General features: G+C 37.8%; 1 protein-coding gene across 2 annotated transcripts in view; it reads left to right on the top strand.

Moving 5' to 3' along the window:
* The first annotated feature begins 5,135 nt into the window (after positions 1-5,135).
* gli2a (GLI family zinc finger 2a) overlaps positions 5,136-26,813 on the top strand; it is a 93,790-nt gene continuing 72,112 nt past the window's right edge. Inside the window, exons 1-3 of one of the 2 annotated variants that reach the window (XM_067444235.1) lie at positions 5,136-5,534; positions 9,020-9,130; positions 25,283-25,404. In XM_067444235.1, coding sequence (XP_067300336.1) covers positions 25,290-25,404 — 115 coding nt within the window. In that variant the 5' untranslated portion in view covers positions 5,136-5,534; positions 9,020-9,130; positions 25,283-25,289. The remainder of the gene's footprint in view (positions 5,535-9,019; positions 9,131-25,282; positions 25,405-26,813) is intronic. The other variant, XM_067444234.1, reaches the window with a different exon arrangement.

Below are 26,813 nucleotides of genomic sequence, written 5' to 3' on the forward strand. Positions count from 1 at the left end.
CCAAAAATATGGTTTTGTATTTCATTAAGTACATAAAAAACAATGCTATAAAATCAGAACCGGTCAGAAAAACACATGTTTTTTTGTTTTGTTTTTTTAAATACAATATGTGGCAAGCAGTAAATGAACAAAACTGCTATCAAAAGTTCACTGATGCCCTCTAGAGCCCAAATCATTACCCTATTCATTATCAGCTTCCCAAACTATTGCACTCTCTTCTTCCAGGTTCTCGAACTAGTGATACAGCATCTCTATCATTAAACTAAAAAACAGGCCAAACCGCACAGAACCACACATTACGGGAAAACCGGAGGCGTTTTTCCAGGTCACCGTCCCACTTCAAGGCCTTTAATTTTTTTTTTCTCTCTGGAAGCGCAAGTTTGTCATTAGCAAGGAGGACATTATGGTCGGGTCGCGTGCTCTGGCACAGGCACTGCTAGCACGACATGGAGGAAAGAGTCGTTTATGAGTCACAGATGAGTGTCGCCTGCCTGGTACACAGATATTTAGCACTAGATAGGATCTAGGGTCAGAAAACAGCCATATACGGCCCCACACTCAGTTTGGCACTCAGACAAGATCGCCATCACTGTCAGGAATATCATATATGAATATATATATATATATAAACACAAACTAAATGGTCAGGTCTCGTTCCATTCAGATGATACAAATGTTTTTTACTCATTTAAATTCTTATTTCATAATATGAATGGATGGATTATTCAATTCAACTTGATGTAATTTTATTATTAATTGAAAGGAATAAATCTTGAAAACAAGGCTTAGGTGTTTTTATTTTTATGGAAGCATATTTCTGGCAGAGAATAAAAAGTAAAAAAAAGGTTATTGCAACTTTGTCCCTCACAATTGCAAGTTAATCTCAGAACTGTGAGTTATAAACTCAATTTGCAATAAGAGTTTATCTCTAACAATTCTGAGTTTTTGAATGAATTGTGAGATTTAAAAAAAAAAAAATATATATTAAAAAATATATATATAAAAAAATAAAAAATATATATATATATATAATTTTTATTCCATAGTGGAAACAAGCTTCCATATGTTGAAGATTAATCACGGCAAAATATTTAAATTATATTTAAAGGTATAGTTTACCCCAAAATGGTCATTATTTACTCGCCTTCATGTCATTCCAAACCCGTTTTTGTTCATAATCAAAACAACACTGTAGCTTACCCCCATGGACTTTCATTGTTTAGAAAGTCTTCATTTGTGTTCCATTGAACAAAGTCATAGAGGTTTGTAAACATGAGGTGAGTAAATGGTGACTGAATTTCCAGTATTGAGTGTATTCCTTTAAAAAGAACTATTGAACCATCCTTTAAAATATAGATGGCGACATCTAAACTGCCTAAAATAAAAGGGTAAACCACAATCTAAACCATGGGCATGATGAGTCAGTGGAGGGCACAATATTCCCCAACCAACTTTCCTGTTCTTTGAAGTGGCGACACTGGTCAAAACAAAATAAACCTTCCCATGACAAACCAGCTCTATCACCACCTCCTCCTGAATGGCCTTTCCGTTAGTTTCATGGAAACTTTAGCATGAAAACGTTAGACTTGCTTTGTGATAACATCGACAGGGCAGTAATACGACGGGTATTCATTTGGGGTTCAAAGAAAGTCTAGACATGATGGACCTCCATCTCAATCCACCAGCATGACCACCCTACCCATGCCTTCAACCACTTACTATTTATTTACATTAAAAGGCAAACAATGCTATTTTTAACACACGTCGAAATTCAAAAAAACAAGAGCACTACCTAATTCTCAAAGAATGCCATAGTTCAATAGTTCTAATAGTAAGGCAAATAGTTCAAAAAAGCAATATAGCATTTGTTATGAAGCAGTCTAGTTTTCATGTAAATATTTAAATGATGCCCTTTGAAAAGACAAGGGAAAGTAAATAGCATCTGGTTAGGCCCAACCAAAATGACGAACATGAATTCTGATCACAGTGTTCTTTGACATAATAATAATGTTCAGTCTTAACCAAGAGCTTTCAAACACAAGTAGTCAACGACAATCAAGGTTGATCTAAAACACAGACTGAACACAAACCATTGACTATTTTCAATTATCCCAGTTTGTAACTCAACTTTCCAGTATGGCAATTATTACGCAGGAGAACATTTTGAAACTTTTGTGAAACACACACAAAGTAAACACAAACCTTTTTCATGTGGCACATGGGAGTTTCGAATATACTCAGATAGCAAATAGTTGACGTGCTTCAGAACAAAAATCTACAATTAAAACTGAAATCATTTGATAAGTATTTTAAGACTTGTCGTCTTGAGGTAAATTAAACCTGAGCTGTACTAGCTTATATTTGGCGCCTCCAAGCGACAAGGATATGAAATAGGCCAGGCTGTATAAGTTGACGGACCTTCTCGTATTTCAGCGTACTAACGTCACAATAAACTGAATATGCCGTTAATAAATCAAATAATTCGTTTAAAAGAATCCTAATCGTTTGTTCTTGTAAGAAAATCTGGGGCCACTCAACTACGTCACTAGTTTAACAACTAGCCGTAAACCTTTACTTTTCCAATTCAAATACTGATCTACCTTTTTATGTAACTGACTTAAAAAAAAAAAGTTATGAGTTGTTTGATCAAAAAGTTTAGATGACGACTGGTTATTCTAAGCAGTTTATGCAACAACAGGAGGATCGACTGAGACTGAATTTGAATGTGTATGCCTACCACTAGATGGCGGTATGTCCATTGGTCTGTTGTGGCCTAGCCACTACTGATAAAATGTGAATGAGGTTCTCTACCTGTAGGTGAGATGGTATCGCAGATGGAGTGTCTCTGCCTTAGATTTTTTTGTAGATAATGTACAAATGTGTCTTTGCATTTTGCTTGAGACATTTGATGGAAAACATGACAGTGACGCAACAGAAATGTTTAAAAAAGATAAATGTTTGGGGTAATATGTGTGAGTCAGAAGACTGCTGAGATGAAACTTTTCAAAAGCCAGCCTGCATGCATTTTAGTAGGTAAAAAATGCCTTTGTCAATTTTTTTGATAAGTTTTACAAGACATGAAAACTTAAGCCTACAAACACATCTTTATTGCATGTAATCCTAAGAAACCTGCTTTTGCTTTAAAATAAACTTCATGTGTAACTGGAAAAAAAAAGTTATGTGAAATGTACATTATATGCCTATGTAAATTCTTCTTCTTCTTTCAGCTTTTCCCTTCAGGGGTCGCCACAGTGAATCATCTGCCTCCATCTATAGTCCTATCCTCTGTATTCCTCTTCTCTCAGACCGACTACCTTCATGTCGTCCTTCACTACATCCATAAACCTCTTCTTTGGTCTTCCTCTTGACCTCCTGTCCGGCAGCTCTAACCTCAGCATCATTTTACCGATCTCTCTCCCTCCTCTGAACATGTCCAAACCTCAACCTGGCCTCTCTAACTTTGTCTCCAAAACATCTCGTATGCTGTTCCTCTGATGTACTGATCCTATCCACCCTCGTCCCTCCCAAAGAGAACCTCAACATCTTCAGCCCTGCTACCTCTAGCTCTTCCTCCTGTCTTTTCCTCAGTGCAACTCTCTCCAAACCATAAGACATCACTGGTCTCACTACTGTCCTGTACACCTTTCCTTTCATTCTTGCTGGTACTATTTTATCACACAACAGACCTGACACTTTTCTCCACCCCATTCCAATGTGCCTGCACACGCTTCTTCACCTCTTTTCCACACTCCCCATTGCTCTGGACTGTTGTCCCTAAGTACTTAAAACCCTGCACCTTCTTTATCTCTTCTCCCTGTAACCTCACTGTTCCACTTGGTTCCCTCTCATTCACACACATGTATTCTGTTTTGCTGTGACTAACCTTCATTCCTCTTCTCTCCAGAGCAAACCTCCACCTAGACTTTCCTCCACCTGCTCTCTGCTCTCACTACAGATCACAATGTCTTCCACAAACACCATGAAGATTCGTGTCTGAGCGCATCTGTCAGCCTGTCCATCACCACCGCAAACAAGAAGGGGCTCAGAGCCGATCCTTGATGTAGTCCCACCTTCAATGTGAAGTCCTCTGTCTCACCTACGACACACATTACCACTGTCCTACTGCTCGCATACATATCCTGGACCATTCTAACATACTTCTCTGCCACTCCAGACCTTCTCATATACCACATATGCCTATGTAAATTAATGGGTTGATTTTGCTGTTATTTTCTTTAATCCCTTAATTTTAATGTAGCCTAATGTTTTGTAAATGTTTAGTTTGTAATCCATAAAATACAGATGGTTTGGAATTATTTGGAAAGTGTAGGCTATAATGTCTTAATCATCTTTAATGACTTGCAAATAGGCCACTATAGGCTATTGCGCCATTCCAACAGGCGTACCTTCCTGTTTTATCCACTATGTGGCGTTGTATTGCATTTACCGTTTGGTAAAATAGGCTACGTCCTTGCATTAAAATAAAATCTAGAGTGATGGGTTTATAGTCTAGTGGTTGTAAACCAGCTGAAGGCATCTTGAACCAGCTAAGACCTACAAACTAGGCTGATTTAAGGTCTCTTCTTTTTCTTCTTCTTCTTCTTCTTCTTCTTCTTCTTCTTCTTCTTCTTCTTCTTCTTCTTTCAGCTGGGATTTACAGGCTGAGGTTATCTGCAATGGTGAAGCGCATCAACCCCCCAAAAAAAGTTTTATTATGTTTTTACTTTATGTTTTAAATGATAATCAAAATTAATATCTCAAACAGGCCATTCATTCCAATTAACTTCACTATAGGCTACACACACAACTTGCACAAAGTCTAAAAACTTAAATAGCCAACTTTTTTAAGCACGTTTGGATCACATTTCATTAAAAAGATTGTTTGCAAAATCACGATATGATTAAGTTAGATATTGCAGTTTATCTGCGTGTAATCCCAACTAAACTGCTCATCGATTTACTTTAAACCAACTAGGCTAATATTCGTAGGCAGAGGTTTTGCAAATCTCAAGTGAAACTTAAAAGCAAACTCCTCTTAAGCCTCAACTACCTTTGGTTTGATGTAACCCGGCCCATCTGGTGAAGAGAGTGAGTGGCCCAAAACTGAAAGAACTGGGGGGAGAGAAGTGGGGAAAGAGAAGTGGAGAAAGATAGGAGGGCAGATCGGATTGAAAACAAATCACGCCAACAGATCTCCCACCGCTCATCCAACCGACGACTCAACAAACTTGCTTCGGGTACATTTCTGCCGTGTTGGCGGCTAAATTACTTTTTAATGTTCGAGTAGGCTACAGTCTTTTGAAGACGCGCGTGTGATGGATCGCCAAAGTTTGCGAGATGCAACTGTAGCGCTTCGTCGTCCGCGAATGATGTAGTTTCCCTTAAAAAATTGCTTTTTGCAAAACAATATAAATCGCTGATGGAGTTTTGTGACAGAATCACTTTTAACATTTTAGTTTTGAGTACAATTGCGTTGTGTTTCGGATGCAGGGTGGACAACTGAACAACTGACGAACTTTGCAACAACAAAGGAGGTAAATATGTATTTCGTTATGATGCTTTACTGATCACAATGTGTGCTGATGTGTTTTCAATGCATTAGGCTACATCTTTCGTTTGTTACAAGTGTCGCGACATAGGCTACTTGCTGTAACCTAGTTATTGGAATGTGTCATATAGCCTAGGCTACTACAAATTATAGCCATGCTGACGAAAAGAGGTTTTGGCTCTTTACTTTTCATAATTTAGTGGTAGGTTACTTGTGTTAGGCTACTTGTGTAATCTCAAACTTTTGTCAACTCGTGTCCCAGGTAGGGGGAATCGTAGAGCATGGAACTCGATTCGGATTCCTCTTAATGATTCAGGTTCTTTAATGATTCTATTAAAGATTTGTTTACTATTTAAATAAAGCAGTGAGCTATTATTTATTGTATTTGCCTGTTCCCACAGTCTGTTGCCCAATTATGAGATCATTTCAGATTTTAACAGTATACAAATATGAGAAATCAGACACAAACTTTTAAAGAAATTTAGGCTTTTGTGCAGCTATCAATAGTAGGCTACTAGATCTATATTAAATAGCCTAATAATATTAACAACAAAACGCAGTGTGTAGACCTATATTTACATTAACGTTATCACTAAGGCTACTTTTAAGTTCCCAAACCCTTAAATAAATAGCAACATAACCCTCTAACATTTGGTTTATTTTCTAGGCATGACAAGTAGCTAGACTAATTTGTAGTTCAGTAGGCCTTATAATCGACTTAATTCATAAGTCATAAAAGTTTCGTTTGGAAGTCAAACTTGTCGTGTTGTAATTTTTGAATCACTGAAAGAACCGGCTCACACGAGTCATTCGTTCAGGATCGGAGTAATTTATTCTGGGAGTCGGTCTAGCGCTATTCGCTGTTTGTTTGTGATTCATCTGACAGAACCGGTTGATAAGAGTCGTTGGTAATATAGTAGTATAGGAACTTGACAGAACAAGAAGGAACCGAAATCTTTTAGTTCTTGTATTGAACAAACTCGTTCTCAGTTCCTTGTCTGTGTAGTCTAGTGCATATTTAGGGTTGTTCAAGTAGCCTAAGCTAAAGAGTTTCCAAAGAAGATTTTTTAAATAGGCTACGATATACCGTCAAACCAAAATTTATTCAGACACCATATTTTTTTTTTCTACTGGGTGCAGGACACTAAAAGCTAGTTCATTTACGTAAGTGAGGATATCAAAATAAAGTAAACTGTGAAATAGTATACCCAAAAATTCTTCACATGGTGGACTACCAGCAAATTTGGGACCAAAATTATTCAGACATTTTGACTTGACCACGTTTTGCTTTAGTGTTTTTTCTTTAATGGCTAATGTGAACTTTTACACCACAGACTAAACACAATGAAGCATTGTTTGGTAAATGGTTGACCTAAATTGTTATTATCGAATTGTGTACTTAAATAAAACAGCTGGTTGATTGTAATCCGTTGCATACCTTTCTATCAAAGTTATCTGACACTATCAAGATGAATTTGTTCAGACACAATTTAACTTCTTAAGTTCTTGTCATTAGCATTTTCTAAACTATAGTGAAACTGTGATAATGTGAGAAAATGCTGAATGTGTCTGAATATATTTTGGTTTGACTGTATGTCTATAATTCACAGAACATCAGTAGCCTAATCACAGACAGTCATCTATGTGTAGCTTTTCTTTGGTTATTCTGTTGACAAACTCAAGTAACTAGATGCCAGTAACTTTCTGCAAAAAATTAAAGGTTTTAGTTAAATAACATTTTGAGTTTTACAAGGATATGAAAAAAAAGAGCGGCAAGAGTGTGCCTTGTTTTCCTGAAAAACAGAAAAGTGTGTGCATGTGTTAAATTTAATGTGATGCCCAGTTGAGAGCATTAGCATAAGAATAAAAGGTCTTAGTGAATTTCCCATTGTGTAGAATGAGAAGCGCCAGCAGTCAGAGGCAGAGCGAGTGAAAGGATTCAAAAAGGGGGGAAAAAATGATGGCCCATTCAGATTATTCAGCCTGGTTTGGGCTATGGTCATCAGCTTCTGAAACATGGGTTGAGCGTGTCACTTTCATCTTCCTATCCTGCTGCTCTGCACATTTTCACACATTTCCCTCTTGTCCTGCTGCCTAAATCAAGGCTGTTCAGCCGTGGAATTCCGCGGGAGATTTTAACAAACGCTCATAAAGGGGGACCTTGAATGACATTGCGCATGCACAGCAGAAGGTCGAGACAAGACAATGCGATGACAATCAAGGAAAAAGTTTTAAGAGTACCTCTACTGTTAGAATGTAAAACATCATAGATTTTTCTACAAATAAAAAAGGGTATATTATACATATTTAGTCACTGTTAAATCAAAAATGAAAACACTTGTTGTTGTTTTTGTATAAAAAAATGGCAGTATTTATTATTATACATGAATTATCCATGTACATCTTTTTTTATTCATGTGCCCTTGTAATCTTTAATCAAAATATTTTCTCCTCCCTCTTATCTCTTCTCTGATTGATGTGCACATCACAAACAACAAAATCAAGTCCCGCCCTACAAGAAGCGTTTCGCTCTGATATATGTCACAATAGGGAAGAAAGGACTATCATGACTTCCTTTTCATGCTGACTTTTATGATACAAATACTGTTATTTTTATTGTACATCTTCAGCAAGCACAGGAAATTCATTACTGAAACTCTTTGGAATCTCAAAGAAATGATCTAGAACTAGACTTTGTATCTTCAACGTTGTGTGTTGGGCAAGACCTTGAATCTCTTTATCGGCAAGCAAAAGCTTTGAGGAGTTCCTGAAGTACACTTGTGCCTCAAAGTGAATTGATGAGACTTTAATGGCCGTTTAAAGTGCTGTGAAAGACAGCTGTGTTTCAAGTTTGTGTGCGCGGCGTCTCTAGTGTCTTATTGAATTGAAGATGAGGGCAGCGTGGTGAGAAAACAGAGAGATGTGAGAAGTGGTAGCTGCTTACATTCATTTGCCCTCTCAAAGGCTGTTCTTTGAAACCCATCTCCTCGGCTTTGGCCCGTAGGACACGGGACAATCCCTGCATTTTAGTAGTTTGTGTCGGACACCCCTCCAGACATCCGCCTCATTCTCCCACAAGTGTCTGGGGTTAATAAGGATCACATCACATCCGGTTTATGAGTTTGGATGGGGTCCTTCACAGTTTTTTTTCTTCCCTCGTTCGCTCATGCAACTATCAGGGCACTGTTAAGTCTGTACCAGTGTCATTAAAGAAATCCATGAAACCACACACACGCTCATATGTATATAAAAAAGATTTTAATATGCTATTAAACAGGCCTGAATTTGATTGATTGACCTCATTAGCAATTGTTGCCAAGCCTAAAGGAAATACGGCCCATTACATTGAGTGCCTTAGATGAAATAGCAAGGTTTTTTTTTGAGAGGCTGGTTGATCTTTTACATCTGCTGGAGACTCACCATATGTGTTATTTTTAATAATGCAGCAGTGCATTTTTATATGAATTCCAGATCCCAATGGATTGGGTAAAAGTTGCTGGTGTAATGCATGCTCGTGTGCGGGTAAAGAATGTACATTGCAGGCAGGAACGCCGTCCACCTTCCTTAGAGGCCTGATAAGCTGTAAGTCTTCTACTTTGTTCTCTTTCACAAAATTGTATTTTATTATAATTCTTTGCTCTTTTACTCTTTGATTTCTTTTGGGCTGTGGGCTGGCGAGGCACCGTTTAAAGACAGCTGGAAAATGAACAGTTGAAATGTATACTGTTTACATTAAGTTATATTTGACTTGCCATTGCTGTGACTCTATATACAGTGAATGGCGTTTCCCAAACCACACATCCACCTGTGATTCATGCAAACCTTCAGACACAGTATGCTGAGGACGGACCTAAATTTATTTTATTAGCTGACCATGAATAAACATCATACTAGACCAAAATTACAAGTCTGTATTTGAATTTTAGATGAGGTGTAGTGACAGCTGAGTCTGTTGGAATATCCATAGAACATGAAAACAAGCTGTGGTGCTGGGAATTATATGTAGATAACTGTCAGAACGAGTTCAGTGGTTCTCAAACTGTGTGGGAGTTTCCCCGGGTGGTGGACAGCACAACTATTTAAATATTTTCTGTGTTGTATTTATAATTTATGATCTATATACAACTAAAAAGTAATTCAGGGGACCTGTTACCACATCTTACATAAATGCATGGTTGCAAGTGAAAAATTCTAATCTATTGTTTGAATTCATCCTTTTAAGTTGCAAACATAATTTTGTAGAGTTCTCTTGACATAATAATGTTGATCATTGCTTTAATTAACTTTAAAAAAAAATTAGGTTAATATCTTAATGTAATTGTCTTGATAACTTTGGAAATTAGGCTGTGGATTTCTAGCTCCCAGCATGCTTTGCATAGGACTGGATAATGAGGGTTAATGTTGAAATTGTGTTAATTTATTTGTTTTTAGTAAAGGGAAATGCTTGTTAGTGTGTATTGTAATGCTGCTATGTTTGACATTTAAAAGAGTTTCTGTAATGTTGACGTTTTTATGATTACCATTGTGCTGAAGAGTAGATACATGAAGGCTTCAAATGTCTATGTTGTTGGCTATCGTCGCGTGAGTAAACGACACGATCGTGTATAACGTTAGTTAATTTATCAATGGAGCATGCGATCTATGGTGTGTGTTTAAATACATTTGTTTAGCTGAACACTATAGGTGTCAGTAAAACCACCCAAACAGAAACCTAGCGTTCTCACAAAGCATGCTTCGTCATTCAAATGCGCTAACGGTTACTCCATTGTTGTTCTATGTATAACGTTACACTAGTCTGATGTGCAAAACCGTTTTGCTTGCTACTGCTAAGGTTTAGTCCCATACAATAGTCCATAAACCGAATCATGTCCTCATAAACTGCGAGTAAACACACACAAATGGAAACTAAGGATTTACACATTCGAATCAGAATTTTCGAATCTCTCTACATTACATTACATTACATTTAATCATTTAGCAGACGCTTTTATCCAAAGCGACTTACAAAAAGGGGAGAGTAATAGAAACAACGAAACAGACAAGGCCAACAACCTGTAAGAGCTGTAAGAAATCTCAATTAATTAGCACAATACACAACAATTTTTTTTTTGTTGTTGTTGTTTTTTTAGACATCTACAACAAAAACTCACGTACGCAAAATGCCGAACACTGGATTTTGATAGCTATGATAATGGTCTCTATGGTCGACCAATAGTCGAATCATCTATGTGTGTGTAAACCATAGACCAGAAAAAATAAACGGTGTAAACGGGTTGGGAAGGGCAGGACACTAGTCAGCAGGAGGCTAAGACTATGTTTATTTTACTTTACACACGGCACACAGCCACCACTTTTAATAAAGTGATCAAAACAGGCTAACGCTACACTACACATTCGTAAATTAACCGTTGTCTTATAACATTTAAAAGCCGCGATCGAAACACAGAACATCACACAAATACATTTTGATAAATAAACCTAAAAACAATACCTGCCTAGTGAGGAAAAGAACACTTTGTGCGTTTATATGTACATTCTTAAGCCGATTGTGCCTATAGAGGGTCGCACACCGGACTGAAGCTCAACGCCGTGTCTCAGGGATCTCTAACCATGCAGACGTGAACATTATATACGCGCCACGTGCAAGCTCAATTTTGAATCGACTTCTGACAGAAGAGCTGCACGATGAGTGTATCTTATAGCACAGGGTGAAATCAGTATGTACATTCACGATTTGAGGGAAATATACATTTAATCGCCTCTGACAGGCGTCGAATGCCGCCGTCGGTGTATATGGGTTAAAATTTTAAAGGAGCGGTGCATCCGTTGCGAAGCTCAGTGCCCTTAAAGAGGCGATCGCTCAGCGCCGCGAGTCCCGCGACACGTCTTTATAACACTAATATTGAGCACCCCCATATTGCCAAAATGGTATGATCCTCGTTTCATAACACCCGCGAAGATTTGACCATGAGATCAGTGGTCGAATCGGGTCCTGCATATCGATCCATCGAATCTTCGACTATTAGGGGTCACCCCTAATAAATATAATAAAACTAAAGAGTTTTCGGAGATATGAAGGATGCAATACTACTCTATAGGTACTCAAGATTGACATGAGATTGACTGAAACTGAGTGTGCCCCCCCCCCCCTTAAAGTCAGACAACTCGATACAAAGAGTGTTTTAATTCATTTATTACTGAAATGAGCATACCAATTTTTTTTTTTTTTTATTTGCAGTGGAATTACATTTACTTTTCCCAAATACCCTTAAAACTACTAAAAGAATCATTGATGAAGCTGTTAAGGAACTGGAGTTGTTAAGATGAATCCAAACCAGAACAGGAATCGATAAATTCTTTACAATTCCCAATCTTGACTTCAATGTTTTGATCAAAGGTGGTACTTATTCTGAAAAGTTTGTGAGAAAAGTTAGTAGGAGTTTTAAGAACTTTCTCAATGTGAGAGGACGGGATATAAACCGGTGTATGTCAGGATATGCAGGCATTATGCGCAGCTTACTATTAAGTCAACAGCCAGCATTAAATCAAAGTTCCGTGTGACACTGTGGCCTCTGAGAGTTAGCTTTGATGTGGTAGTTAATTAATTCCTGAAGGGCTGCTGACGGGCTATCCAGTTCTCCATTATGGGAACCTCTTCACAGCGGCTGCCTGTATCGTTATTCAGTTATTGTATCATCTTCACAGCCTGTGAGTTGCAGTTTACCCTCTCACTGTCACAGGCTCAAACAATAGCACACTGTTCCAAGTGTTTGTTGTCAGTGCTAATCGGATGCAGAAACCGAGTCTGAAGTGCACAGAGGCCACCGGCGGTTCGGCAGGGTAGTCTTCTGTTTCCGGAGTTATTGGAAACGGAGAAGTCGATGCAAGGGAGTTGTGATTTATCAGGCGGCCTCCGAGCTCCTGACCAGACTTGCAAGGAATGGAGTGGGTAGATAGATCAGTCTTATTGCGTTCCATAGGATGAGCAGGGAGATCCAAAGAGGAGCGCTGAATTCCTGCCAGGCCACAGACTCCTCCGACAGACTGGAAGACAGTCGAGCTGGATGTGTTGAGCAAGGAGAAGCCATGTGGTAATCTTTAGCAATCAGCCCGCTTGTTCCCCCGACACACATGTCCACTCCCGCTCGTGGCCTCTCCCTGAACGCCGTGCTGGATCTCGGCCAGGCTCACTGTGGAATTTTCTCACTACGTTGTGCTGGATAAGGATCATGTGTGTCCCTGTCATCATCTCACAGTTCCCGGTGTTGCTTAAATATATGACTCCCCACACTGGGGTCTTTAGAACAGTGAGCATCTCAAAGATTAGAAACATTCTTGAAAACAAATGAGAATTGCTTTTTCATTGTAACACTTTTTTTGTACCAATCGTCTTCTTTTTTTTTGTACCACCCTTGCTAAAAACAGGTCATATAGGTGCTGATGGGGGGAAAAAAGTATCATAAAAGTATTTTTTAAAAATTGTGCCGTCTCAAAAGATATTTTAGTTTTTTTTTTTTTTTAGTTTGGATGCCTGCTAAATGCAAGGACAACTAAGTTCAGTTGTGGTCTATTCTCCACTCAAAATAATAGCCCTAAAGCCCGGAAGCAAGTTAGTATTTTAGAACTTCAGTTTCCATCGTCCTTAAGTCAATAGTTTTTTTTTTTTTTTTTGGTTAAATGGCTGAAATAAGGTCTGTGGTTAACATAAGTTCAGGATATTTTATTGTTTTATTCTATGACATAAAATGTAGGGTGTAATACTACTAATAATTGTTTTAAGCTTTTATATGTCTTGAAAAAACTGTTGCTAACAAGTGGCTAACTGTACAGAGGTTGTTGGGGACATTACACACCACACAGAACAGTAAAACTCATCGACCCATTAGCCTGCTTTTACAGCCTGCACAGTAAACCCGAATAAGTTGGCAAAACTCAAAAAATGTAGGCAATCAGTTAAAACACATTTTTTAAGTTAAGAAATTCAAAGTTTAATAAGCAAGCAGAACTGGCAGATTAACTTGAAATATTTGAGTAAGCAAACAATTTAAATGATCATGTAATGCAAACTTAGCTAGCTTTAACTAGCTAATTCAGAAAATTCTAACTTGCTTATTGCTAACAACCTAAGCTTGTGCTCCACTCGTCGCATGACACCCAACATAAACTCTTTTAAATTACAATAGCCAAACATTAAATACTACTAAATCTCTCACTAAAAAAATTCTCCCTTTCAGGTGCTATGGCAAAGGATGCTGGGAAATAGAAATCCCAGCAGTTTCCGTAAAAATTTTAGTTTGTCTAAAATAAAAGAAAGAAGTTCATAAAACTCAAAACAATAAAACGATTCAGATGACTTAAAATGTGTCAGTTTTGTGAACTCAACTCATATAAGTTCATTTGATTGAACTCATTTGTTTAAGTTTATACTCAAACCAGTTAATTATTTTGAGCATTGGGGTTTACAATGTTGTGTTACCCTTGCAAACTATTAAAACTTTTGAAAATTTAATTGAAAAGAAACCTTTTGCTGGTCCTAGAGCTTATTTTCTACAACAATCCAAAAGCCAGTGGAAAAATCCTATTGGCTTTTTGTCGATGGAACCAGGGTGATGCAAACTTATGTGTTGTCCTACAAAAGCAGTCTGTTGTAGTTGGGACCACTTTTATAATGCTTTTATGGTCCACTTTTTGGAGCTGTTTGGCATGCCATGAACTACATAATAATTTATCCAAAAAAGGTTGGAACAACGTGAGAGGGTGAGTAACTGACAGAATATGTATTTTTTTATGTAACTGTTTCTCTTTGAAACAAATTCATAGTCATATTAGTGCTGACCAATAAGCTGAATGTATCTGATTGTCCAAAACAGGGTAAGGGACCTGGGTAGGTGTCAGGGTGTAAAGCAGCTGGTAGGAAGGAATCCACACAGACACCCTCACACGTTACAGATAGCAGTGTTTCTCCACCCTCCGGACCCCTGCACAGCTGACAGACCCCTGACTTGCACAAAAGGCTGTAAAATATGCTCACACTTGCGGACACCATGAAGAAATCACCAGAGAGACCTAGACAACAGAAGCCTTACACTTTGAACTGAGAAGATGATCATACCTAAGATGAGTTCATGTTCAGAATGACTTTATATGCGACCATGACGATGGACCGATATTTTCAAGTTTGGAGTGCGCAGGTATAAAACAAACAGTGAAATTATATTAAGAAATGGATAGAGTTATGACTCTAAATTGTGATTGGATGAGCCACGTTGCTGATAAATTGCTGATAAGCTCGGTATGTTCGCTCCAGCCATAAATGGTCGCTTAATTAGCTAATGAACTACATTACTTAAACCATAAATTAAAACTCGCCACGATTATGAATAAATAATTAATATAGCCATTTTTGATGTTTTATGAATGCAGAACACATTACTACAGCATATATATATATATATATGTGTATGTATATATATGTATATATATATATATATATATATATATATATATATATATGTATGTATGTATGTATGTATGTATGTATGTATGTATGTATGTATGTATGTATGTATGTATGTATGTATGTATGTATGTATGTATGTGTATGTATGTATGTATGTATGTATGTATGTGTATATATATATATATATATATATATATATATATATATATATGTATATATGTATATATATATATATATATGTTTCACTTTCATAAAACGTACAAAATATTATATTAATTTATATTATTCATTGTTTTATTTTGGCACAATTTTTTTTGTTTGTGAGAAAATACATTGGATATTTAAGAACATGCATAATCACAAAAACATGCATGTTCTGGTTACGCGGTTGCCATTCATAATGTTCCCTTAGCCTAAATGATATTTACCCTTAATGATACAGTATACCCTCAATCTGCCGAGCCCAACTGTACAATAAAATACGTCCCATTCAGTAAGTTAGCTGCTAATTACATTGAAACTACATTACACCGCAACTATAATTGCCTTCACAAGCATGTAATTAACATTTGTGTCTGTTTCTTTCTGGGAGGACAGACGGAGGGATGACAGCTGGGCCTGTAGCGAGAGAGCGCTAACTACCCATTTGGTTTAGTGACCCGAGCAAATGGTGTGCAGAGAGAGCAAATTCTTTCATGAGATCTGCGATGTGACACGCAACAGCTGCACTACGCTCTGTTAAAGTATCCTCTCAGTAAGCCTCACCTTATTTATAAACACTTGTACTATAAACACAGCTCTCATAACGATTTAATTAGGTGCACAAACATACACAACGGCATTCTCAGCACACTCAACGGAGCTCCGCTTTGACCCTCGCTGAGACCGTTTCTTAAACGATAGACTCGGTTGTAAAGTAAACATCTGTTTCAGATTTTGAGGAGGACAAAGAGATCAAGCACAGGATATTGCATATATGCAGGGGTTCAGGCTTAGGGGGATGGGTAAGGTCATCCTCTGGTCTTTTCTCTGCTGGTCAGTGGGGTATATCTCCGTCTCTAACTGCCTGCCAACTCATCAGGTCTGTCAGTGTTGAGAGGAGGACGTTAAAGTTCTGCTGCGTTCTTTAAACTTCCCTGCTCGTTCATATTCATGTGTACATCAGGTTGTTATGGGAGTCAGTAGCGAGACTGGGTGTAGCGTTGTCATATTCAGGAATGTAAAAATAAGATTTTAAATAGTTTGTTTACCCCAAAATAAAATAAAATACTCATTATTTACTCCCTGTCATGCCGTTCCAAAACTGTAAGATTTGTCATTAATTTTCAAAACGCAAATGAAGATATTTTAAATGTAATCTGTGAGATTTCTGTACCTACCCCTTTGTCGTTTAAAGCAAGAAATAAACGCTGCGTATAAAAAAGCATACTGCCTGTGTAGGTACTACATTTGAATGTGAACTTACTTCACGACCGGTAAAAAGTATGAATGTGTGTAGTATGAATGTAATCCGGACGAACTACATCAATGCCTATATGTCATCATCACATGACCTACCAGCGTCAGTAGCATCGCCTCATCTCCATTCATAAATCCTCTCCCATGACCTCATGGGATTAGTTAAGTGCCCATCAAATGCGCACTTCATAATCTTGCCGGAAGTACTAGGTCATCCGTAATACATATATACACTCCTGAACAAAATCTTAAGACCAGGGGATTCATTGCAAGTTTTACACATTTCGCACTTGTGGATCATAACCGGGTTGTAAGTGCTGCTTCAAAATGCCAAAAGAAGAAACAGGAGCAAGAGACAAAAAATAGAGAGTAGGCAATTTATTGAAAACTGCATTTAAAGTCTAACAGGCCATTCATCAGCTGATCAAAAGATTAAGACCATAGCCCAAAAATAAATGCACAACAGTACTAAAAGTGTCAAAAAAGGACTCAGTAGTGAGTAGCCCCACCGTTCTTGTCGATCACTTCAAAAACTCTTTTCGGCATGCTTGATGCGACTGTTTCCAGGAGGCTGGTGGGAACGTTGCTCCATGTGGTGAAGATGGCTTCACGAAGGGCATCCACGGTCTGGAACTGACGTCCATTTTTGTAAACTTCCCATGCCATCCATCCCCAAATGTTCTCAATGGGATTTAAATCAGGGGAACTCGCAGGATGGTCCAAAAGAGCAACGTTATTCTCCTGGAAGAAGTCCTTCGTCAGGCAGGCTTTGTGAATTGCAGCGTTGTCCTGTTGAAAGACCCAGTCATTACCGCACAGACGAGGCCCCTCGGTCAAGAGGGATGCCCGCTGCAACAGATCCACATAGCCAGTCGCCGTTTGACGCCTCTGCACAACCTGAAGCTCCATTTTCCCATTGAAGGAAAAAGCACCCCAGATCATGATGGAGCCTCCTCCACTGTGCCGCGTAGAAAACATCTCAGGTGGGATCTCCTTGTCATGCCAGTAATGTTGGAAGCCATGAGGACCGTCCAGGTTAAATTTTTTCTTGTCAGAGAATAAAACTTTCTTCCACTTTTCAATGTCCCAAGTTTGGTGGTCCCTTGCAAATTCTAAACGGGCAAGTTTGTGTCGTGGGAGGAGACGTGGCCTTTGAAGACGTTTTTTGTTCTTGAAGCTCTTCTCTAGCAGATGACGTCTTATGGTTATTGGGCTGCAGTCAGCATCAGTAAGGGCCTTAATTTGGGTTGAGGACCGACCTGTGTCTTCACGGACAACCCGTCGGATCCTGTGGCTCAGTGCAGGTGAAATCTTTTTGGGTCTACCACTTGACTTTTTTGTCCCATAACTCTCAGTATTTTTTAAGAAATGTAAAATGACTGTCTTACTGCGCCCAACCTTAGCAGCGATGGCGCGTTGCGAAAGGCCTTGCTTGTGCAGCTCAACAATCCTGCCACGTTCAAAGAGAGAAAGCCTTTTTGCCTTTGCCATCAGGACATCTTGACAGTATGACTGCTTGAAGGACAATGCAATGAAAGCCATATTTTTGTGCAGATTTTACCTTTTTATGGCTATGGTCTTAAACTTTTGATCAGGTGATGGACGGCCTGTTTGAGTTTAAATGCAGTTTTCAATAAATTGCCTACTCTCTATTTTTTGTCTCTTGCTCCTGTTTCTTCTTTTGGCATTTTGAAGCAGCACTTACAACCCGGTTATGATCCACAAGTGCGAAATGTGTAAAACTTGCAATGAATCCCCTGGTCTTAAGATTTTGTTCAGGAGTGTATATAGGAAGTACTAGGTACTAGTACTAGGTCATATGTAATTTATATATATATATATATATATATATATATATATATATATATATATATATATATATATATATATATATATATATATATATATATATACAGCTCTGTATATATTTTCTCAATGTTAAGTGGTCTCTTAATTTTTTCCAGAGCTGTATATATACACACTATATATATTTAAAATAACGTTTATATTTAAAATAAAAGTTGATTAATTTTAAATGTCTTCACTGTCAGTTTTGATTAATTTACAGCATCCTTTCTGAATAAAAGTATACATTTCTTAAATTATTAAAATAATGTATAATTTAAAGATGGCATGCGATAATGTGTTATAATGTGTTGTAGCCATCATTCAAAAGTGTTGTAACGAGTGATGTAATTATGGCTTAGTGGAAGTAATTAGAAAAGTGGTCCCATTATAATGTAAAGAAAGCAACCAGTGATGTATTATTGATAACTGTTTTGGAGTAACTTCCACGACCCTGTTGACCTGACGACATTAGATGCACTTCATGCTTGTAATGTTATCCATGTTTCTGGATTACAAGATGACACATACCACATGGAAACGGACGCTTAACACACGATTAAGTTTAAGTGTAAAGAAATAACCCCGTCTGGTCATTTTGCTCTACTATTGCACTAGACTTGTGAGTGCTTTCGAATGAAACACTTGCATTATGACTGAATACAGATGAAGAAGAGACAAGGTGATTTATGTCTTCACCATGGCACTGTGTAAAAGATAAGACGCCACAGGAGACTAGAGAGATCCTCAAATAAGAGGAAGTTTGCATTCCATTGTGTTGCGTGAGAGGCGAGCCGTAACACAGTTGAAAAGAAATGCATTAGCATACAGAAGGTGTTTATTTGTTGAATTAGCTGTTATTTATCTGTTCATGCTTTGGATTGTTTTGCTGCTAAGAGCTTATGGTGCTGTTGGAGTGTTGAACAGAAGCGTGGGCTTCTAGAATTGCAGTCATCATTTATTGATGGAAAATGTTCAGCTCTGTAAGATGGTACAAGGTGTTTCTTCAGCATCCATTTGATTGTTCAGAAGGGCCACAGGGCTTTCTCTCTCATTATCTCAGTTTTTTTGTCCTTTTTTTCACCCTCCCAGTCCTGTGGGGTGGATGGTCTTTTTCACACCTGTTGCTTCCTTTCAGACTGATGACAGGCACAGAAAGAAGCAGTCAAAGCTGCCTGTCATGTATTCAGGGAAACTGAAGAAAAGTTCATGGAGCTTCCTGGAAGAAAAACACTTTTGACACTTTGGGAGTCCACATAATTGCTGGTGTTAAGTACTCAGTGTAATTGCTTTCCTTAAAATGGAGGGAAAGTTGTGCTAAGATAAAGTGGATTGTGTCCAGCTTTATTGCTCGGCTTCACTCGTCTTTGTCAAACTGTTGGTTGGAAGGGAAATCAAGTTTACAACAAGTATAAAGTTAATCAGATGTCCTCCTGCTCTTCCTTTGCGGCACGTTTTTCGTGGACAAACTCTGGTCTAATCATTATCTGCGATGGTGAATTTGTGAACACTTGCAGAAGTGTTCAAAGGGGGGATTTTGTGAACGGTCACGGCTGAACTTTCCGGCCCAGCAGTAGGTGGGGTAATGCGGTAGGGGGCGGCTATGGAGGATTAGCCCACAAGCCTGCGTGGTCTCACACCCCTCTGTCATGCGGACCTGAGTTTCTGATCCGTTTCGCACGCTGCATTTGTCAAAGCAGCCACGCAGAAGAACAGAGTCGCTTTCTTGTCGTTTTTCACCCTCACCGCCACCTGTCCACTCGGTTATGTACACCTGTACTGTCAGAACTTCTTGTCAAAGGGTCAGACCTAGGTTTAGACTACAGAACTTGACAAGTAAATGGCAAAATGGGGTGCAAATATATTAGCTATGCAAATTAAACGGTAGAATTTTAGCCATTTTGGGATGATAAACCATTCCAGGTTAGCCTTTAGCCTTAACTTTTGAACCAACAGCTAACACAATTTTCAGATATCTTTGATTAATCTTTGGTAAAGTATTTTATACACACACACACACCGCAAGTTTGCGGGTCTGTAAGTTTTTTTTTTTTAGTTTTTTTTTTAAATAAATTTTATTTTCTTGAGTAAGAATGCATATTGATCAAAAGTTCAGAAAATCCTGAACAAAATGTATCATGGTGTCCACAAAAATATTAAGCAGCACAAACTGTTTTCAACAATGATAATAATTAAGATAATAGTTTAAAAAAAAAAAAATACTATGCAATTACTATGCAATATTACTGTTTAAAAAATAGTACTGACCTCAAAAAAAGTATTATATGTTATATTTAGGGCTGTCAAAATAAAATCCAAAATAAAAGTTTGTATTTACATAGTGTGTATGTGTATAGATATAAATACACACGCTTGGATGTAGTACACACACTTGAATGATACAGTTTAGAAATATTTGCATATACTATAATAAAAAAAATGTGTGTGTATATATATATATATATATATATATATATATATATATATATAATTGAAGTATTGAAATGAATCCTTGTATGGTGGATGTTATTGCAATTCTAATGATTGATAATCTTTGACAGGTGTTTATGAGTCATTGTTACTGTGTGTCTATTCCAGGGCAGATTTGGCTGTAGTGATCGCTGTTACTGGCAATAAAAGGTGACCAGCGCCAGTAATAGCATGTTTGTGTTTGACTAATGTCCTCAAACAGGGTTTCATTTCATTTAACATTCTCTTTTAACAATCGTGGTAATGATATGGAACAAGAAAAACCTTGAGTCCTGGAAGGTGGTTTCCATAAGAGACGTATAGAAATGTCCCAGTTGTTATAATTGGCCTTTGTACATTTGATGACAACACTGAGTTCACAAGCCGCATTAGGAGGCCTCATTAATTATGTATAAATGAATCCTTTGACATCTACGATGTTTAGTTACATCTATGAAGAGGTGTCAGTGAGACAGGATGGCAAATGTACCCTCTTGGCTAACAAGCAGTGAGACAGATGCTGGCCAACTCCAACAGTCCACCTCTAATCGGCTTATCTTGGCAATGGGATGTTTGACTGGCACAAGAAAAGGCTGATGAATGTGGCCACAGGTACTCTTACAGGATACTGAACATAAGAAAACTATATTTTGGATTAGCATGTAGAAACAACATTCAAAATGTCAATAGTAAAGCATCATTTAGTTTGCATGCATAACTTTTTGCAGCACAATACTAATAATGTGGTAGTTATTTTCCCTAATCGCCTGTTGTGATATGAAAAATGCAGGTTTAAAAAAAAAAATTGGCAGACGAAGATATAAAGGTTATCACAATTATGACTTTATTTTACAATTATGATTTTTAAAGGCTTCCAAATAAAACCACAGTATATAGGGCTTCTTGATTCTGGTAAAAAATTATAATCATGATTATTGTGAACTTTTCATTTATTGAACTTTTTTAAAAGAGAATCATCTTTTTAATAGTGGATTTCCTTGACTGTAATAATTTAACTGGAAAATAAATGTAAAAACATTTGTTAAATAAATAGACATCAAATGAATAAAATATAACTATATACATTTTATTCTATTATATAATGTGATTTAGCTGCTGAGGTAGTGTCACAGCACAAACGCAGCAGGAGTGTCACAGCGCAAACGTAGCAGGAGTCAGAATACATTCACCGTGATGAATGAGCTGAATGGGCTCTCGTGATGAGAGCTGAGGTAAACGCGTCCGTGCTCGCGGCAGTCGTTCACAGTGCGTGTCTGGCGCATTTTCAGTTCATGGCTTTGGAAGCTTAACTTTTAAAGGGGTCATATAATGCCATTTTTGTACAAGTTAATATGATTATTTAGTGTCTAAATTAAAACTTTGTAATATACTTTAATTAAAAATTCTATTTAGTATTCTAAGAAATCACTCATTTAACCTGGTGAAAATCAGCTCTGTTTTCAGCAAGCCGTTTCTGTGCATGTGCCTTTTATGCTAATGAGCTTTTCTCACCCCGCCCCTCTTTTCTGTGGGGGCTTTGAGTGTGAAGCGTTGCTTAGACAACAGGAGAAAGAGTCTCTCATGACACATCTGTGCAAGTTCAACCATATCAATTCGATATATCAGATATATCAACATCAAAATGACTCCTGTGTTCATTATTACACCCAAGAACAGAACACCAAAATCACTTAGACGCCATTCTGCATATCCACAATGGCGGACAACAGCTTGTTGAGCTCGCTCAAGGCGGGTCTGAGCTGAAACGCTGCTGTCAATCAACAGTCGTGGGAGGGGTGTCCGATCGTGTGACGTCACACATCAAACGGCTTGATTTCAGACAGGTGAAAACATATAAGGAGATTTAAAAAAAACACTTGATGGATTTTTATCATTATAGGATGGTTGTGTACAGTCACTATCAACACACATTGCTGTATAATCAACTTATAAAAGTGCATGTACCATTATATGACCCCTTTAATAGGAATTCATTTGAGAAGTTGAAACACTCACTTTGCTCCGCCGGCCGCTCCGTTTACATGAATGCGAGCTGAGCTGTGAGTGCGATCTCCCACCCCCCATGTGCAGGTTGAAAACATGTGGAAATGGCTCCCTCTGCTGGCTGTAGTCTTTAGCCTCTGGTCAAAAATGTCTCCGATGACGCAAGTATCGTTTTTCCAGAAATAAAATGCATAAATCTCTCGTCTCAGGGTAATGATAATTATCACGATATAAATTCCCTCGATCAAACGATAACAACAGTTTGATAAATTCTCGATATAATGCTTACGCGCTATGCGTAATGCCGCGCATGCGTTTTGCAGACCGGGCTTCTGGGTGCTGCTGGAGGTGTTGTTTACAGTCAGTGACTGACAGGATTGGAGGATTGGATTGAAGTGAAGCGAGAAAAATGAGCGATCGTGAAGAAAACTCAGCGCACACGACCAGCTCGGAGGACACATATCTTTGACAAGTTATTTCGCTCAACTTCAGTGGTTTGCATATATTTTGGCGATCCCATCAGACATAAAACAAAGCAATATATGTGGACTGCTTATCATAGGTTCACCACACGGAATTTAATTATTAAATTATCGTTTCTTCAAAGTTCTTCCATATAACATTGAGCCCAACACAGCGGTAAATCTGCATTAACTACATTCATGCACAGGCTTATCGCCTTGTTAGCTGTAGTGGGTGACTAAAAAAAACAAGCTAATGCTACCAAACTATAATCACTAAAACATCAGACTTGTACATCGGACGCTATCATAATTGTTTGTCTTTGGTGATGTATTAATGACTCAGCATCACCTGTATCAAAAGAGAAATGCTTTCATCTGATGTTTAAAATAAATAAAATAGACTAGACAGCCCTTACTGGAGATCCACAAATACTGAACTTTGCTCTCTCACTCCTCTCCCGACCAGCCTGCTGTCGGTGAGGTGTGTGTTAGTGAGATGCGTGAATGCGCGTGTGTGTGTGAGATGCATGGTGGACCAATCCACTGTGAGGCAAGAGAGGGCGGACTAAAAATGTAAAAACTTAAAACCCTTTTTTTTTTTTTTGCCCGTTTGCGTTTTTAGTGATTTACTACTTACACAATTATGTATATATAATGATATTATTGATATACAGTGTAGAGTAAAAAAATGCTGACCACAGTTCATATTTTAATAAATAAATCTACCTCAGTTTTAATAAATTGTTTACCTGTTTGGGAAGTGTTTGTCATGTTTTGTCATAGTTTAAAAAAACTTTTACCCAGGAGCAGAAATATGCCTTCAAACTTTAAAGAAATAAAGAATTTACATTTATTGTGATATTTATCGATATCGACTGATATGGAAAATTATATTATGATAATTTTTTTGGGCCATATCGCCCAGCCCCAATTCGAATATACTCCAGGGTTTCTACTGATACAAAGCCATATGCTAATCGCTGAAGTAACCCTTTAAAGGCAGCGTTAGAAATGTGTGCATGTAGGCGGGTACACAACCTGCTTACACTCTGCTTATTACACACACAGGGATGTGCAACAGCACAGAAATATTTTTAAATATTAAAAAATAAATGGATTCCTTTCCACTCGCAAAATCTGCCATGGTGCAAGCACAACTGTCTTTTAAAGGGAATGGGAGATGAGACTCTGATTGGTTTATTGCATGTTATGCCCAAAACACACCCGTGACTCAAGAGACTAGGCACAACCCTTTTGGACCATGCTCCTGGCGTGCCAACGTTTTCTCTGTCGTTTAACTAACAAATGTGGATTCTGACACTAAGTGCACTTGGGCCATGCACTCAGATCCTTAAAATAGGGCCCTGTGAGTGTTGATGGGAAAATGTGTTATTTTTGCCCTGTTTATTTAAACTAAATCTGAGTAGAATCATCCTTTGCAAGGTGCATTAAACATACTTGTTCATTTGCTGAAGAACAAATAACATGGGCAGCCACAATCAGAGACTGAATGGCCTCAGTTTGGACCTCTTTTCAATCCTAAACCACTCGCTGTTTGCTCTGAACCAAGGATAATCTTGTAGGTTACACAAAGTTAAACAAGCGGCGTGCTGCCAAGTCATCTGCCTTCAGCACAGGCACTTGAGCGCTCTGACAGAGCTGCCGTAGAGGAGGTACTTTGCACGCTCTCTGCTTTGTCTCTTCTGGTAACATGGCATTTCTACAACGGCTTTTCTAAGCTCTCAAAACAAACAGACAAGTCATGAGACAGGGCAGAGGGAAGTTAAGGATTTTTCTTTAGAGTTGTAGTTTATATAATGGAAACATTTCAGTCACTCCCTCTGAAGATTTCATACATTTGTAGAACTATTTGTCGAGGGAAGTATTACGTTTTGCATCAGTCATTGCATGTTTTTTAAAACGTATCAATGACAGGTTACAACACATCTTTTGTCTGCTAACCTACTTCATGTTTCAGCAGGTCATCTATTTGTGTGACTCAGAAGATACTAAAAATCTGTTTTTCTCTTTCAGGCTCATCATGGAGACCACAAGTTCCACCACCACAGAAAAGAAGGAATGCAAGGGGTCAGGCCTGGATGGCAGTAGTTTCTCGGAGCTTCCCAAAAAGCCCTCACCGACCACAGCATCTCGAGGTACTGTACTCACAAATGGAAAAGGTGCATTGCTTTATTTTTCTGATGGTAAATGCTGAAACTCCATTGACAACCAGGAGTGTTAGTTTAGAAGTGCTATTTTAGTATTATTTATACTTTAAACTCTGTTATAGTATTGATGAATATATATATATAATATTAATATATACACATAATATAATATGTGTACACATATAGTATTGATGAATATATATATATATAATATTAATATATACACATAATATATACACATAATATTTTGCTTTTGTTTTAATTTATTTACTTGTGTACTTACATTACATCCCAAATGTTTACATTATAAGTGTTTAAATCCAGAAATAAGCTATTTTAACACTGGCCGTGTTCATGTGTCGCCGATTAATGACATCATACCCACGTTACCCTTGATTTCTGGTTTTATTGTGTAGAAACCATGAAAACACCAAAGACGCTTTTAATATATTATCTGTCTTTTTAGACAGGTGAGCAACTGTTTGGATACATTCATCGGCAGAAAACAAATCATTGTTATATAGCTCAACACAGTTAGGCTTATTGCTTAAGTTTCCTTTTCTTTATTTACTGCAAGTACCATGTTTTACCATGCCTAGTATCCATTTACCAAGTGGCATTTTGGATAAACATTATTTTAAATTATTATTAAGAACCAAGATTAGGCCACATTACAAAATACGTGTTCATATATCGGCTGAGAGGCGTATAGAAATTCATTGCGTATCGGACCGGTTTGCTCATGTATCACTTGTTGACTCAAAGATGCAAAGAAAAGAGTGAAGAGAATGGACGAGAGGCTGTACATGTTTAAAAGATGTCAGTGAATGTGTGATGAAAACCCTTCTCTAACTAGGTTGAAAGACCTTGTTCTTACCTCCAGAGTATAAATGTTATAAATTTCTTAAAGCTTCAGGGAGAGCAGTGGACTGCGCTGTCCATCTGACAAACATGAAGATGGTGAAAGACCTTTGAAATGCTAATGACCTGCTCATATTATGGCATCGTACTGTTTAATGAGGGGTTTGGTGGCCTGCCATAAGAAAGCAATGATCATAAATTGTTTAAGACAAAAGGAGAAATGGAGCATTGGTGTACCCGGTCTTCAGAAGGGTGTTTGTTTTTTTGTTTTTTTGTGTCTAAGTGTACAATGTTGTGGGTTATTTTAAATGTGAAAAGAGTTCTTTACATATTTAAAACCTAAAAATTACGATAATAGGACATACTCAAGGAATAGTAATTAATTTAGTTAGTTGCCTGCTGAAAGGCTTTTGTGATGGTGAAGGACCTTTTTCTCACAACCAGAGTCCAGAAGTTATGTATTTCTAATCATTTATGTCTGAACTTCTTAGCATCATGGATTTTGGCCTTCGGAGTGCAGACTGTGCTGAGACCGT

The sequence above is a fragment of the Pseudorasbora parva genome, chromosome 5 (assembly GCF_024679245.1).
Source record: "Pseudorasbora parva isolate DD20220531a chromosome 5, ASM2467924v1, whole genome shotgun sequence".
In the NCBI taxonomy this organism is placed as follows: Eukaryota; Metazoa; Chordata; class Actinopteri; order Cypriniformes; family Gobionidae; genus Pseudorasbora; species Pseudorasbora parva.